The sequence below is a fragment of the Sylvia atricapilla genome, chromosome 8 (genome assembly GCF_009819655.1).
Source record: "Sylvia atricapilla isolate bSylAtr1 chromosome 8, bSylAtr1.pri, whole genome shotgun sequence".
Taxonomy (NCBI): Eukaryota; Metazoa; Chordata; class Aves; order Passeriformes; family Sylviidae; genus Sylvia; species Sylvia atricapilla.
In genome coordinates, this window is record NC_089147.1 from 9,143,649 (window position 1) to 9,159,945 (window position 16,297).

General features: G+C 38.9%; 1 protein-coding gene across 4 annotated transcripts in view; it reads right to left on the minus strand.

Annotated features, from left to right (window-relative positions):
* Positions 1 to 627: 627 nt before the first annotated feature.
* Positions 628 to 16,297, minus strand: part of VTI1A (vesicle transport through interaction with t-SNAREs 1A) — a 256,201-nt gene continuing 240,531 nt past the window's right edge. For 2 of the 4 annotated variants that reach the window (XM_066323581.1, XM_066323580.1), the window contains one exon: positions 628 to 1,748. In XM_066323581.1, coding sequence (XP_066179678.1) covers positions 1,655 to 1,748 — 94 coding nt within the window. In that variant the 3' untranslated portion in view covers positions 628 to 1,654. The remainder of the gene's footprint in view (positions 1,749 to 16,297) is intronic. The other 2 variants (XM_066323583.1, XM_066323582.1) reach the window with 1 other exon arrangement.

The window sequence follows — 16,297 nt, forward strand, 5'->3', positions numbered from 1 at the left end:
GAGAAACCCAGCACATAAACCACTTCTAAACTTTGTTGTGAGCTGCATGTAACACTCTGACAGCAGAGCTGACCCTACATGCTTGCAGCTGTTTCAATGAGTAGCATTTTTCCTGTGGATCCTCTTATTCTACATTCATCACCCTCTTACTATTTCTTAGCTGCGGCACCAGTACCACATCTTTTTAACTGAGTTATTTGTTTCCATGTAGAGAAAACAATGACACATTTAGGGCCAAAATCAGCCTCCAGGGACAACATAGCAAATTGGCAGTCCACAGGGATGCCAAAACCCCAAAAGTACTAAGGCACACATGAAAATTCAGTGCTCAGGTCCTGCCTAATGTGGGGGGAATTTAAAAGTCACCAGATTTTTGTTTCTTTGAACATCTTTTGAAACACTTTATGGCTTAAGTTCAAGGGCTTAATATTCCTCTCAATTTGCAATATTTGTAAGGGATTGCAAATAATGAATTTAAAAGTTATTATAAAAATACGAACTTTATCACATCATCAGTGATAGACCTTTGTTGGAGTTGCAAGCTTAAATATAAGCCAAATGACCTCAACCTGCCTAAAGGATAAGCACAGCCACTAGGAAAAGAGAAACAGCTCATTTACACACAGGTAGATGAAACTATGATATATTATATCAGCTGAAAGCATATATAAATTAACATTTTTACAGTTTCTGTTTAAAAAGTGGAATATCACATCAGAATTTAATACACTCAAAATATTCCAACATGCAGTCTCAACATAGTCAGGCCAGTATTAAAAATCTAGACTTTTTAATGCACTATAATCACACATTTGTTGCTGAACTATTACTTAGGATCTCTTTCCAACCAGCAACAAATAGATAAGTATCTTTATATACCTTCATTAAGGGCCTAGTGTGTAATGCTTATCAGTACATATATCAACACTGGAAGATTTAAAAGAGACTCAACACATGGGCTGTAGCCACAACTATATTTTAGGTAAGTGAAGCATTTTCATGATCTTGATGAGAGTGGAATTGCTTTGAATAAGCAGGAAAAAAAGGCTGATTTTAAACAAAAATTTGTTAAATTGAGTGTTGGATTTGCAATCATATATTAAGCACCATCCTAAGGTTGCTCTCTTTTCAAAACTAGCTACAGTTCTTAACCAGGTTACATCTACTACGATAATGCAGGATTGGGAGTTAGTCACAGGAGACAGGTTCACTCTCTACATCATTTGGTCTCTGCTTTACTTATATTCTAAATCACAGAAGGTCAGACACTGCTTGATATTCATACACCCTGCACAGCACAAGGAAAGTGCAAAGACCCCTCTTCCCTCATGAAACTCTGGCAACTTACAGGCTAATTGTCTGTGGGTGAATTCAACACACATTAAGTCTTTTTATACCAGAACAAGCCCTCACTCCAACAAATATTAAGATCCTGAAAACACTCAGATAAGGACAAATATGTAAGAAAAAAATAGCCCCACACGCCATCAACTATGCCATCAATAATACAAAATATTTTACACCACTTGCACCTGAGTTGAAGAGTGGAAAAGAGAGGGAGACTCTGTCAGTGCAAGAGAATGATTCATGTGACCACTTTGTCTTAATTACTCAGAACAAGCAGTTTGTTGCTGTTTAGTGAAGAACAAAGGTATCAGCGTCCCCTGACAGAAAAATAAATAGCCATCATGGTGGTGAAGATGATGATGACTGCCAGAACAACAATCAAAATCCGGTTTTGGATGATCCTGGAAAAAAGCAGAAGAGACAAAAAAAATTGTAGTGAATAAAACAAAATAAATCAAAATAGCAGAATATATATAAAAATTATAAAATGAGGTGCAGAAAAAACTGGCAAAAGGACATATGCCCACAAATTCAGTATTCCCTCTACCATTCTGTGTATCTTGATTATTTTTTACTTTTCCCAATTTCCAGTGCTTCCAACCCTATCTTTATGTAGCTATTAAATCCAACTTCTGTATTCAAGAAAGAAGTAGACTTTTTCCTGAATTATGCATACATTTATATACATATTAGAATAAATTAAATAAATTATGTTCCAATTTATTAACCTCCCAAAAACAGATGAAAAAAATAGTGTTCAGTCAATGCAATCCAAGCAGGGTGGTCTGTAATAGTAAATATCATTATATTTTTTAAAACCATTCCGAAATCTTCACAGTGGTTTTAATCTGGAAAGAAACAATTTATTAATTTTCAAGGGATTTTACTATTAAGGAACAAGATTTCAAGGAAACACATGTCAATGAGATACTCACTTGTACTAAAACACCAAGGGAAAAGTACAAAAGGTAGTTTTGAAGAAAAGGATGATATAAAGAAGCAAGTGTCAAACTGTGAAGCTTATGTTGTAAAAGCATCTCTTGTCTCTGTAGCATACCTTTACTTATGGTAATAGGCTATGTTACATTTCTGTGCAGTATGAAAAAAACGGAGATTAGTGAAAATAAAAAGATGCCAGAAGTAGAAAATCCTAATATTTTTCAGTCATTTGTTTGAAGAAATTCCTGCTCCTAAAATCAGTCATCACATCACGTCAGGTTTTTCCTAAAATTAATAGGTCAATTAAAATTACTAAATCAAGAAACAGTAGAATTTGAGGCATTTTACAGGAGGATTTTGGATTTTAAGAATTCACTATTTGTTATTCCATTTTCACAGAGAAGGAAGAATATTTTCACAGGCTCTTCACAAATAGGGACTTTTGCAAAACATACTTGTACATAAAGCTTATCAACAGAATTGGAGAGGTACAGCAAAAAAAATCCCAACAACCAAATGCAATAAAAGCATCCCAAGTTATATATTTTTTTCTCATCCTTCTGCAAAACAAAACAAAATCTTCAAGAACCAAACAATAGTAAGAAGAGGTAAAACTGTGTTTTGAGAAACATCAGACCAAGTACAACTTGAAGACAGGGAGTGTAATGTGTTAAAATGAGCATATTTCACGCAGTGAAAGGGAGAAGAAACTCCAGAGAGAAGAGGAGAGATTTTCTTGGTAAATGTTTTTCATTTGGATGCGGGTGGATATACATATAAATTATACTGGAAAGTGTAAAGAAAAATGCAGTTTTAACCAACTCCAGCTCTCTCCTTGCTTACCCCCCACCTGAAGGAAAAGCAGTAAATGGATGGATGAAAACTGTCACATCAGACAGACACCCTCCCCTGTGACACTCTAAAAGGACTAGCTCTCTATCCTCCTGACAGGTTACAAAATGATCACATTTGCTGACACGTCTTCCGCAAAACTGCTTTAGTGTTTGTGTCCACTTTCCTAGCAGGAGATGAATGGGCTGCTTTGTCCTCATTTATCACTTAAAGCTGAACTAAGATCTGTCTCGTTTATTTTTCCCTTCCTCACTAGAAAGGCTCGACCACAGCATTAATTCTTTCGCGATGACAGCTAATTCAAACTTAACAGGCAATATTTACTCTGCCAAAAGGATGAGGAGAAGGGAGGGATGTTTCTCACTCTGTTTTTTTCCCCTAAAAAAAAGAAGTGTAGCAGGCTAACAAAATAAAGCTAATTAAGGGCTTTTGGTTCTTGTTGGTTTGCACTTCAATTTAACACCTGAACTTACAAGCTTCTCTTTTGTGGTGGGGTGTGACATTCTCTGCCAAACACCTGATAACAAACGATTTGCCCAGGCAAATGCATGAAAACCAGAATATATATTTACTCACTCGCCCTCATCACTCCTGAAAGGACACTCAGCAAAATTGAAACTCAGCAGTGAAATAGATTAAAAGCATGAAAACTCTTAAAACATTCAGCCTTAAGTAATACACTGTGCAGCTGGCTTGACAACCATTTTATTTGTGGGCTGTGGGCCCCAAGGCATCCATAATGCTAATTTACAAAGGATTAACTGTGAGTGAAACTCGCTTAATCTAACACATAGTTAGGCAAAGGCGTACATAACATACTGAGTGTTTAAATCAACTCCTCCTATCTCTAGCCCACCGAAAAAAAATCATTGCATCGTCTGAGAAGTAAAACCAAAGAAAAATAAAAAAGAAGCACTAAGTCCCCCAAATGCTATATTTTTAATACCCTATCAGTACACACCTGACTGCAAGATTATTTAAGCAGTGTCTCAAATCCTTTTCAAGAAAACACTGAGTGAGGCAAGCCACCACCTGTATCTGCTAATTGAAGGTTCACTTACGGTGTGAATCTAGGAAATACATATCAAAGTTCAATTTCTAGGAATCTGAATTAGTCTGCACACTGCAGCAAAAGAATATCATATTAAAAGGAAAAAATTAATCATGAAATAGGATGGATGTTATCAACAGATTCCTACACTGAAGCATTATATACTTTTAATATTCAAGCCTAAGTTAAAGATTAATTTTATATCTTTAAAAAAAGAATAACGTTGAGTTTTACTGTTTTCCTTTCAAGTGAGCAAGTAAAATTAACCTGACTGCATGCTGCCCAAAGGATGGGGCTGGGAGGAGAATGACAGAGCTCTTTGGCAGCAGCAGGACAATCCTGAAGAGGAGTCAGTGGTGCCTGTTGAAATCCGAGTCTGGGAGCTGCTGCTAAAACTGAGAACACAAGTTCTGGGTGTCAGCACATTTCAGATCTCAAAGTCAACAGGCAAGAACGACCCTTCAGAGTAAAGAAAAAACGAAGAGGAAAGAGAGTTTTGAGTGATCCAAGACAGTCAAGCCAGCTCACAGTTGTAGAACAATGGTTGGCATTGGCAGGACCCATCTGTAGGGAAGCCTATAGTACTGTCACAGCCAGACACTGCCAGTGGGTATTGCTCTAGGCAAAGCATCAAGGAATTTAAGTGGGGGAGGTGGTGATTATACCAAAGGAGAAGAAAATGGGGCCTAACAGTCACTACAAAAAAATCCCAAAGGCTAACATGCTCACAAAGAAGCAGATGATAGTCTTTTATCTCTATTACACCTTAAATTCAACAAAATCTGGTGAATGAGGAAGCCCAGATTTTTCTTTGAAAATGCAAAGCATGTTTACAGGGTAAATAATTTAGGAAAGAACATATACTTGAAAGAAGACACCCATTGAAACATCCATGGCTAAAATGCCTGAAGGCAAAAACTTGTGCATTTGCATGCTGCATTTTATTAAGTTAGCACACTGTAGCTTTAAAAGAATGCATGGCCAAATTAAGAGGAATGTGTGACTGAAACATCAAGGATTCCTCAAGTTTACATTATGAATCACAGTGCTGTTGATATGAGATGAATTAACCATTTAGTTGATGCAGCTTAGGCACTGAATTCACACCAAGTTCTGCTGGAGCCCTGCTCGGAGCTCGTTAACAGCCAATGTCTACTGTTCCTTTCATACTCGAGGCTCCAGGAGCACAAGGGCTCATTCTACTTTGAGTTAGAAGAGACGAAAAATCTGTGCTTTTAAACCAAGCTCCATCTAGTTTATTATGGACAGCAGCCCGAAATATTTGGGTGCAAAACCACACAGAAACTGTAACTAAAGCAGAGGCAAGGGCAATGTTAACTGATGTGCTGGAAGAGCACTCTGGACTAACAACGCAGAAAGCACATCCCTCTCCTCTCGAGTTTCCTTCTGCTCCACCTTTCCAGATGCCTGACCCTTTATCCTGGCTTCTGGTCACAGTGCCTAATCTCCAACCACTGCTGTGCTGGAGGGTGCCTCCAGCCAGTGCCAAATCGTGACACCATCTGCTTTTGAGCATCACTTCTTGCTGCCCAGGGCGACCGCCGCTCCCCAGAACAGGTCCCACATGTGCTACCAAACACTGATGTTCCCGGAAAATCTGTTCCCCTCACTCCTGCCCCGGCAGAAATTTCCACATTTCAAATCCCCAAAGGATTCGCGCCCGTCCGCAGCTTCGCACACACGTACACACAATGGCTCGGACTCTGTTTGTGCCATGTTTAGATCTGCCCCGTATAAACACAAAGCAGTTCCCAAATAAGCTTTTGCAAACCTTACATTAAGGATGCCAACCGTGTTTAAACCTTTTTATAAAACTGCATTCATTAGCAGGGGAGTGCACGACATCTATATGGGTTCAGCCTGATGTCTTGCACATGTCTTAGTGCCTGATTGACCAGCATTGAATAATGATGCCTTGCCATTAAGCACTGATGGTACAATAACAATTGTCATGAAAATTAGCAATCACAGTAACATGTTAACAAAAATGCAGGATATAAACGAACCAGTGCAGACTCTGGGTGCATAAAGAGTGTGTCCTTAACTTGAGGACTACAAATAAAATACTGCAAAAAATCTCCATCGGAAGCTCAACTCTGACACTGATACAAATAAAAAAAAAACCAACCCAAACAAAACCAAACAAATGGCTTGGGGGATCAGTTAGCACACATTCATTACAACACAGGGCTTTATTCTTAAAGGAGGCATCTTGAAAAATAGTGCCCTCAAGAACACAGACTGATTGATGGCAGAGCACTGTCCAACAGTGTTTCACTGTAATATGTATTTATGATTTAACTAGAAGTGATTCCTATCAGTTTACTGGACAGAAAGGCTTGTTCTCTGCACACAAGATCACATCTGAAATGGTCACTTTGAATACTTGGCTATTGCATTTTTTCTCCCCTTTTATTTCTGATTCACAGTTTTTGCTAACATGAAAGAAAATAGGTGCATGCAAATCAGTGGCGAATGATTTTTAAGCGTCCAATATTCACGTGCAAATCAGCAGATTCAAACAAACACTAAATATGGGTCTAGACATATAGGCAAAAACATACCAGGCAAAATGAAATGTGCATTTAAAGTAATACGGCTATACTCACATAGCTTCTGGACAGACACAATTATTACTATATATAAGGACATCCTTGTTATGATGAGTTTTGAAAAGGAAGCACTAAAGCCCACACAGGGGAATAAAACGTTATGATTGGTAAAGCAAAGCCTTAGTTACATAATGATAAATCTCAAGTTCTGGGTGTCTGGGAGCTGTTCAATCATTCCCGTCTTCAGGTTTAAGCGCGCTTTTCTTAAAGAAAATCAAATGAAAAGAATGGGACAGGCTGTAGTAAAAACATAAAGACATGGCAACCTCTTGTAATTAAAAAGAACCTTGCCTAACAGAATTACAGCTGGCTGGACATATCTGACTTGAGACATTTTTCATCACTAATGACTGAAATTAGCAAACAGAAATACCAGTGAAAAAATAAATAACTGCACAACTTGTATATGAGTCCTTGGGCCTCTTCTAGCTGACCATGGAAAAAGTGAGGAATTTGGAAAACACTCAAGTCTTTTCCTCTTTCGCACAAACTCTGAAAGTAAGTCCAAGTCTTTGTGTTCTCAAGCCAGAAGACCTAATTACATTGTAATTGACATTGTATATTTAGATATGAAAAGGCTTTGGGGGTGGTGGAGAGGGGATGGGACTGCCCATGGCTTACTGGGGATAAAAAGTCCACACTTCCTGAGGTCCACCTTGAGTCTACAGACTGAAGCAGAAGCCTCTTTCTTGTTCTCTGAATTCCTTCCCCAAAGGTGCCTCTTTGTAAGAACTTGGGAAAATCCATGAAAAATTTCTGAAAACTGAGCAGATAATGAAACGAAACCCTCAAAAATGGAGGTCTGGAGAATAAGAAAGGATGGACTTTTTCTAGCTAATTTTCTAGCAGGGTTTATTGAAAGAGCCAGGCTATACAGGGCACCTAAGATTTTGTTGATAGGGCTGAGGAATTGTGCAGTGCTATGTCCTCTAGCTTTAAAGTTCAGTCTTAAGGATTGAGGCTGTCTACTTGTAATAACATGGATACCAATCTCTAGTTATAATATTACACTCAAACCACATCAATGTGTTTCCACCTGGGCCCTGAATGAAAGAATGAGTCATGTAATAACAGGTGCAGGGAAGTAGTCACACTATCCCACTTTAAACATCTAAATTATATCTAGCTAATCTCTCTCAGCTCCCTGCATATGTAAGCTCGAGTCCTGCTCTGAACTGCCCTCTCTTTCTCCTGGCCATATATGCACCCCAGCAGTGATGGTCAGCTAGGTCAGCTGGCTGGGTTAGGTACCTACACATAGGAATGAATACCTCTAAAAGCTTGAACATGAGTCCCAAACAAGAAAGCTTGCTAGCTCTGAAGGCAAAATCACATAGAAAGTCATCAGCATATTGCAAAGGGTGTGTAATCTCCCATTAATCAGAAATATTGCAGAGAGGAAACTCACCAGTGAAGCAGAAGATGCTAATCAATAATTAGCCAGTAAAGACCTTGATCCATCATCTCCTTTTAATGGATCCTATATTTGCACATTAAATTTTGACCAGAAGCAAATATACTTTTCCTTTGACAGTTTTTCTGGAGGCGTAAAAGAAAGGATATCCCTCTCTTGGCTGAATGCCTGCTGAAACACATTAGCCTTCCTTGACTCAACTATGTTTTTACCTTGCTGTGTCATCTTCTAACAATATTGTCATAGAGATTAAAACTTAAAATTATTTTCATAATAATGAAAATACTTATTAAGAGATTTAATTCATAACAGAAATCTTGCAACACATTCCAAATGAACACCACTGGAGTATAGGGTTATTTGGTAGCCATCAGGGCTATCATGGCTTGCATTAGCCTTCTGTCAAGGAGCTGGCAGTCTCAGGAAATGAAAATTTTACCCAGATGATCAGTGGGGTGTGGGGAGGGAGAGTGGACTGACTGGCCTAGGAAGGAGAGAGATTTACAGGAATGATTGGAAATCAAATGTGGTAACAGGGAAAGTCTGATCGAGGGCCTAGATGTGGGACTAAAGGTCAAAATACAAAATGGAAGGATGCTGAAAATCTTGTACTAGCCAGATTTTTTCATTTCATTTTTCATGCTTATTTTTAAAACACATGGGAAGGCATTTCTAAAGGATGAAAAGTATCTTTCTGCTCCTGAGAGACCCTGACACGGAACTTTTCTCTACATGGTTTTGATGCAACTTCAGCTTTCTCCCATCTCCATGTCCACTCCTTCCACAGAGAGAATCAATTAGTTAGGTTGTTACTGTCACTAGGAGGCACAGTGGAGCTTCTGGGTCCATGGAAACTCACCAACCAAAATGGGAGAGGGACTAACTCGTTTCATGCAAAGCACAGGCAACACCAGATCCCTTTGGCAAGTCTAAATGACAATAACATGCACAGTGGCAACTGCAAGTGGAAGAAGTCAAGGTTGTCTTAATCTCCAACCAGCCTTTCTCAGGGTACTGAAGTATCAAGAAGAACAAATCACACATTTAGTCACCTGAGCATGACTAAGAACCATAGGGCTTAGCAAACATTACAAGAGCTTTAGCAAGAGCTCTGAGGGAGGGTGGATAGCCCAGCTGTTGGTGCAGTGGCATTCTTCAGCACGTCGGGTACATGAAACCCTGGTCCCCAAACAGTTAACAGGAAAAAAAAAAAAGCCCCAACCCCCTCGTCAGCACTCCAAGCTAATGCAATTATTTCTCCAGCAGAAGAAATGTATGCAAGCTATAAAATGACAAGAACGTACATGATCTCATATTGGCTTTTATGATAAATATAGTTAAATTTACATTCTGTGTAATTGAAAGAAAACAAAAATGTCAAAAGTCTGCATCTTATCAACTTCCATAATCATTAGAAGCCACTAAAAGATATATCTTAAACAGATGAAAGGAAGTAACGTCTTTCACCCTGTCTCAATTTAATTAATGACTAATCTACAGGTTTTAGGTGTGACAAAGCTGTAGAATGGACACACACGCTCTTCTTGCATTAATTTTTTCTTATTACACCATATTTGACTGGAAGACTTTTTGTATGGCAAGTTTCCTACAATTGTCTTAACAATATTGACCTCTTTTGTAAAAACCTGAAGGCATCTGCAGCAATTGTTCCTGAAGATGTGCTATCCAAAATGTTACCATTTCATGGCACTTCTTGAATGATAGAATAGAATTTTTTTTGGTATATATTCTTTTTTTTTCAAATGCTATAAAAGAAAGGAAAACAATCATGGCTAAGGCCATTTGTGAGATGGCATTAAAAGAGCCTACTCTGAGACAGATAAAAATAATGAGAATCTTTCTGTCAAGAAGGATTTAGAAAATATCACTAGCATTATTAAAATTTAATTTTTTACTGTGCTTTTTGGTTCCCCCTTTTCCAGTGATAATGAGCAGGACTGCACACCTCCACAATGCTAGTACTTGTTTTGAGCAATAAATTCAGCCTTCCAGTCTGAAGACATTTCAGACAACAATTTTGACTGCTATAGGCTTATTTTTCAACCTTTTCTGTGCTTTGAGTCTTCCTATAAAAACCAGTTCATAAGCTAATTTTCCACAAGGCCAGTGGAACAAATAAAAATCAATTTTTGCCCAACCGGTTCAGAGAAAACCTGGGAACAGTGAAGACAGAACAGTGAAAAATAAAAAGAATCAATGTATTCACAAATGGTTTACCTGATAGAAAGCTATCAAATTAGTTGTCAGGAGATACTTGCCACTATGAAAGTATTTTCTTTTCAGCATGTTACAGTATTTCTATTAGGGGAGCAGAGAAGCCTCTGCTTTGTCATGACCTCAGACACCTCGGTTTAACAACCACGTCAAGCCTCCAAATATTCGGTAAAACCACAGGGCGCAAAGTCTCAGTGGAAGAGCCCCTTGCAGGTCTTGCAACCAGAGTGACCTGCAAGCCCAACTGGCTTAGGGTGGGTGTAAGTCTTCATGATCTCCTGGAAGGCACAGAGATTCCTGTCTCAGCGAAGGCAGTGAGACATTCATGACCTCAGGCCAACCTTGTCAAGAGGAATTTGGTCCATCAAGAGAAGGAAAAAATCGTAAAAAAACACCGCCCAGACTCTCCTCCTCTGTTAAAACCCTGAGTGTTCAGGAGCACACTGAAGACTAAGCAGTTTAATCTTTTGGACAGCAGAACACAAATTTCTCCAAAGATGGGAATCCCATTTGTAGACTTCAAAACTTTCAGAATCTCAAGGACAACTCAGGGCACAGGCTTTAATATCATGGCCCAATCCATTTCATCATCTTCACTAATTGGGCAAGTTTTCTCAAAACTGCCATACTGAGACGGGATGAGATAGGTGCTCATGCCTGTCTGTCTCCAGCCAGAAAAATATGTCTGGAAAATTGATCGAAGAACAGAATCTACTTTTTAATACAAATTAACCATCACTGCTGTGGAACTAAAACAAATTTATAATTTACAAGCTTAAATATTAAGGAAGCTATTTTTAAGTACCTATAATCTTCACTCTGGTATGTAGCATTTTATACACTCCTTTATTTTTAAGAGTTGGCATTAGAATGTGACTCATTTTAACTGAAAAAAAAAAGGATTAACTATGTTACTCTGAAGTAAAGCTGCATATTACCTATTTAAAATATTGTAACACACCATGGAGAGACATCATTTCTAGGGCCAAACAAAACATTACTCAATGAATAAATGGCACAAAATATAAAATATTCAGCAGAGGAAGGGTATTTGGAGCTAAGCAGTTTCACTGCCAATAAACAGCATCACAATAAATAGTGCGTATGTAGGAAAAGAAAGTATACCTGTTCTTCACCATTTGAGATGTAACACGTCAGTGTGGGAAACTAATAAAGATACTGCTCTTCCACGAAGCACACGCAGGGAAAAAATAAAACCACCACACATTTTGATTCTGAATCTCTTACAACTGATGCTAATTTGCTTATGATATCTGCCTGATTTAGAGCTAATCTTCTGTAAATTAACTCCTAATGCTGTCTGAAATAATCCTCTTAATGCTGGTCTGTCTTGAGTACTTTATATCAAACACCATGAAATACACAAGCATACACAAGGCATTCAGCATCTGTAGTGCTGTTGGCTGCTCAAAAGAGTATTTGCTGTGCTGTGAAGGCACAAGCATGGGGCAGAGCTGTGGGGCCCTGGGGCAGCCTGGGGATGGCTCTGGTTGTCCCCTTGGAAGGGGACAGCAAGCCAGAGCCGTGTCCCACCACCCCTGGCCACCAGAGAGGAGAGGAGGCTCCTTGTCTCCTGACAAAATAGTGCAGGGAGGTACAGCTCCATGCTCCAGAGCTCTCTCACCTCCAGCAGCACATTATAATGAGAAAAAGTAAACTGCTCAGGTTTAGAGATTTCCGAGCAATGAGATCTGTGTTAAACAGCAATAATTATCAGCTGGAAGCCTAATCTGATAATGGGTTTGGGAAGACAGAGACAGACCATTTTGTTTCTTCAGTGAAGGAAAATATTTTTGAGAGTGTTGCTTCAGCATCGGCCAGCTTAATAATTATCGTCAGTGTGGTTATAACTCTGTATTCAAACCCATTTTTTTTCTGCTAAACCCACTGGAACAACTTTCTCCCTCAACATTTATTTAATGATAGAGCCAAAAACCTAATTGATATTGTGAGCAATGCAATACGAACACACTATTTTCTTGGGTTTTGAAACATAAATGGCAGACACAACTTTGACTGAATGGACATCTTTATGTTTTAACAGACAGTTTATTGGCCCAGACTCCTACATATAACAAGCACAATTCCAAAAAAGCAATACATTTTTAATTGAAAAATTCATGTCTTTTTACTATGTACAAGTAACTTTGTCAAGTAAGGGGCTTTTAAAACTATTTTAATACATGGAATGTTGTTTAGAAATTATATTCTCACCATAGTGAGTGCTTATAGGAGGCTATTAAAAGAAAAAAATCTATTGTTTAAATCATACTTTATTGGAACTTGCCTTTTTAATATATTAAAGAACAGATAAAGCACAGTGATCACTGAGCTGTATGTGTCCAACAGCCCTTCAAGAGACTTGTGGAAATGTATAAAACAAGCAGTGATACAATCCTTTGCCAAACACTGTCATAAATTTTTTATTTGGCAGCTAACATTCTCACTAGCTTTCTTGGCAGCAATTGGGACCTTTAGCAAGAAAGGTGCAGGAGAAAAATACCTTGTTTAGAGATGTTTTCAACACTTTCTGGGATTTTTTCAGAACTTCTGCCTGCAGCATATTTTACAACCACAGTCTCCAGTCACCTGATGAGTGGGTGGTGGTTTTAAACTTTTTTTTTTTAATATAGACAGACTACTACTTCCCTCTGGCCTTCAGCCTAGGATGTGAGTGTGTGGAGTGGGGCTGTGTGTTCCACAGAGATACAAGTGGTTGCTCCTCTCTGTCTAGACAAAAAAACCTTTAAAATAATATCAGAATGTACCTTTCATTGCTCCTGATACTATCTGTAACTTATTCCCGGGTGACAGAGATAAATGAAAGTCAAACATATGCTGATTACTTTTGCATTTTTCTCAGGAGATATCTGCAGAAGAGCTGGTCATAGGTGCAGCTGCCCTGGCCAGCCAGTGGGTTCCTGAGAAACAGAATTGGGAAATAGATTTCTGTGCCCAGGTCCAGAGGTTTGTTTGTTCTTTTGTTTTCCTTTAATATACTGAACTTAACATCTGATGCGTTACCTTCCTCCACGAGCCCAGATGTGCTGATGTATGTGTCTTACCAATTCACTCATGGAAAAGATATTCTATATTTTGGTATTTCAGCATTTCAGAATAAAAATAGGATGAAGCTACTTTACATCTCAGCAACTTCCCCAAAACTTTCACAACATCAAGATACATTTCAGTTCTTCACATGAACAGAAAGGAAACAATTTGTCTTCAACAGATGTGGACCAGGAAAAACAACTTTTCCTTATCCGCCTCAAATGAAAAGGGCTGGAACTCAGTTTTAGACAGCACAAATTGCTTTAAACACAGGCCTAATTAAAGTAATGCTGTTACAACTACAAACACAAACTAAAAGGCTTCCCCACAGCCTGTGCTCCGGTTTTGCCTGTCGTGTTTACCAGGGGCATCATCCCCTCGAGGACGTTTCAGAGCCCACACAGACATCTAGTGGCAGGTGAAAACACTGCACGGTGGCACCGCCACCTGGCACAGCTCCACGGGGACCTGAAACCATGCCAGGGCTGAGGTGAGCTAACTCTGCTACCACTATGGATGGGCAACCAAACAGGGCAAGATGTGCTCCCTCTGTGCCATCCCAGTGGTCATGGTGAGACAGCTGCTTTCGTGGTAACTCTGGCTTCCTAAATTTACATTACTATTGATTTTCTTCAATTAAATCAGAGCTCTTTTTGTCTTTCTGAGTACCTTTACATGTCTCTCTCCTTGCTACTATTTTATTTCACTTAAAAAACTGCAGAGGTTAATTATGTAGCATCATTTGAAAGGTTCTCTGAGCGTGGCTACACGCAATGCAGCTGACTGGAACACACCGGGGCAATGAGATTTTACAGACAGCAAAACACACACGACGAGAAAGTGCAATCAATAATAAATTCTAAATGGTTGGAGGAGGAATATGACTTGCTCCACAGTCCGCATCAATCAATGGAAAGATGACTAAAACTTCAGTGGGGTTTGAGTCCCACATCTGCAAAGGAGATCAAGCGCCACAGCTCTGCACAGAGTTGTAAGAGCTCAGTGCCCTGATTCTGCTCTGCTACACCATTTTAAATCAAGCAGTACTCAGTGGTGTCATAACCCTGTACATCTGTGTCAGACCCTGTGTTGCAAGGACAGACTTGATGCCAAGAATGCAAAACAGATGTTACTTTCCTAATGTTTTCTTGTTGTCCTTTAAGTTGTTTTCATGGGGTTCTGTTTTCATTTTGGGGAGAAAAACAGGTTGGCAGGAGTTTTCAGAGGGCAGACTGGAGGAATGCTTCATCTTCCTTTTTATTTTGTGTGCATGTGTGAATATGCAGAGGCTTTGAGCTACAACTGGGATTTTTTTTTTTTTTTTTTAAGCTTCATTTGAGCTATGCTTAGTTCCCTTGGGGCAAAGTGAAAGGTAGCTATTTGTGGATGGGAAAAAGGGCTTTTGTGAACAGCAAAACTGCATCACCAAATAGCTTAAGAAAAAGATTTTTTGAAGTTATTTTTTACTACTACTTTAAGAGGAAACAGGGATAAATATATCTTTTTTGCATGTTGACTCATTAACAAATTTAGCAATAAACACCTTGCAATTAAGTCCACTAGTTTACTGCTGTCCAGAAGTTTCTCAATACTCTTTGCACAGAAGGTTTTGGAAAACACAGAACTAAGAAATGGTGAAGGCAAATCCCAACAGCTTGCTCAAGCAAATCTAGCCAAGGCTTAAACTCACTTCAGAACACTGAAATTCGAGATGCTGTATCAAATAAGCAGCTCTTTTTCCCTGAAGAGAAGAAACTGGGTGTAGCTAACCTAGTGCATAATAGGTTTATTCTCATTCACAAAACAGGAATTACTTTATGGCCCCAAAGTAAAACTAGCACAGAAATATACTGGCAGATTTGCTGCAGATGTGTGTTGTGACACGTATGCAGGGAATCTGCTATTAATCACACGCTAAGATTTTAATATTATGTAGGGTAATGCAGGCAATCATTATGGTGAAGGTTCTGGATGCATAACAGCCTAACCCACAAATGGGACTTTTAAATTTAACTCATTTGAGCTCACTCTCACACTGCACCAGTTGAATTCCCTGGTTCATCCCCCCGCTCTCCACTACATACATTTATTTCAATATCTATTGTGCCTTTCTTTTTGTGCTTGTGCTCCGCTTCTTTTCTTGAGACACATGACAGTTGTTGGGGAAAGTGCAGCTTTTCAATTCTCCCGTTTGCTGGACTATGACAGGAATGTTCTTGTTAGAGGGGCTGTTTGTGAGACCCCTGGACACGTACTCAGCACAGGAAACAGTCTGGCTAAAATGCTGGAAAAGCCATTCTTCACCTGAACCCTTCAAAATTTGTGTCTGAACATAACTAGAACCTATGTATCCATACCCGGGCTAAGATTACTATGGACAATTATACCGTGGAAATGCATTATTCTGACAAAGCAATCAATCACGTTATTTCTCACAATTTCAGTTCACCCCTAAAATTTTCCTTACCTCCAAAGCCAGCTGGATATTATATTACTGAAGCTGTTGAAAGGGTGTAACACTAACCATGAAGCCAAAGGCCACTAAAACTATGCAATGCATAAATTTTTATTGTTTGCTCAGCATTGAAATCTCATTAGGGCTCATAACTCACTGGCGCACTGCAAACATTTGCATCTGCTGATCATGAGAACTTGGATGGAATGTACACCTTTGGCTAATTTACTTGTTATGTTTTTAGATGAGACTGTGTTGCTTTTTATTTTCTTTTAAAAAGTCCTTATGCAGTTGTAAGT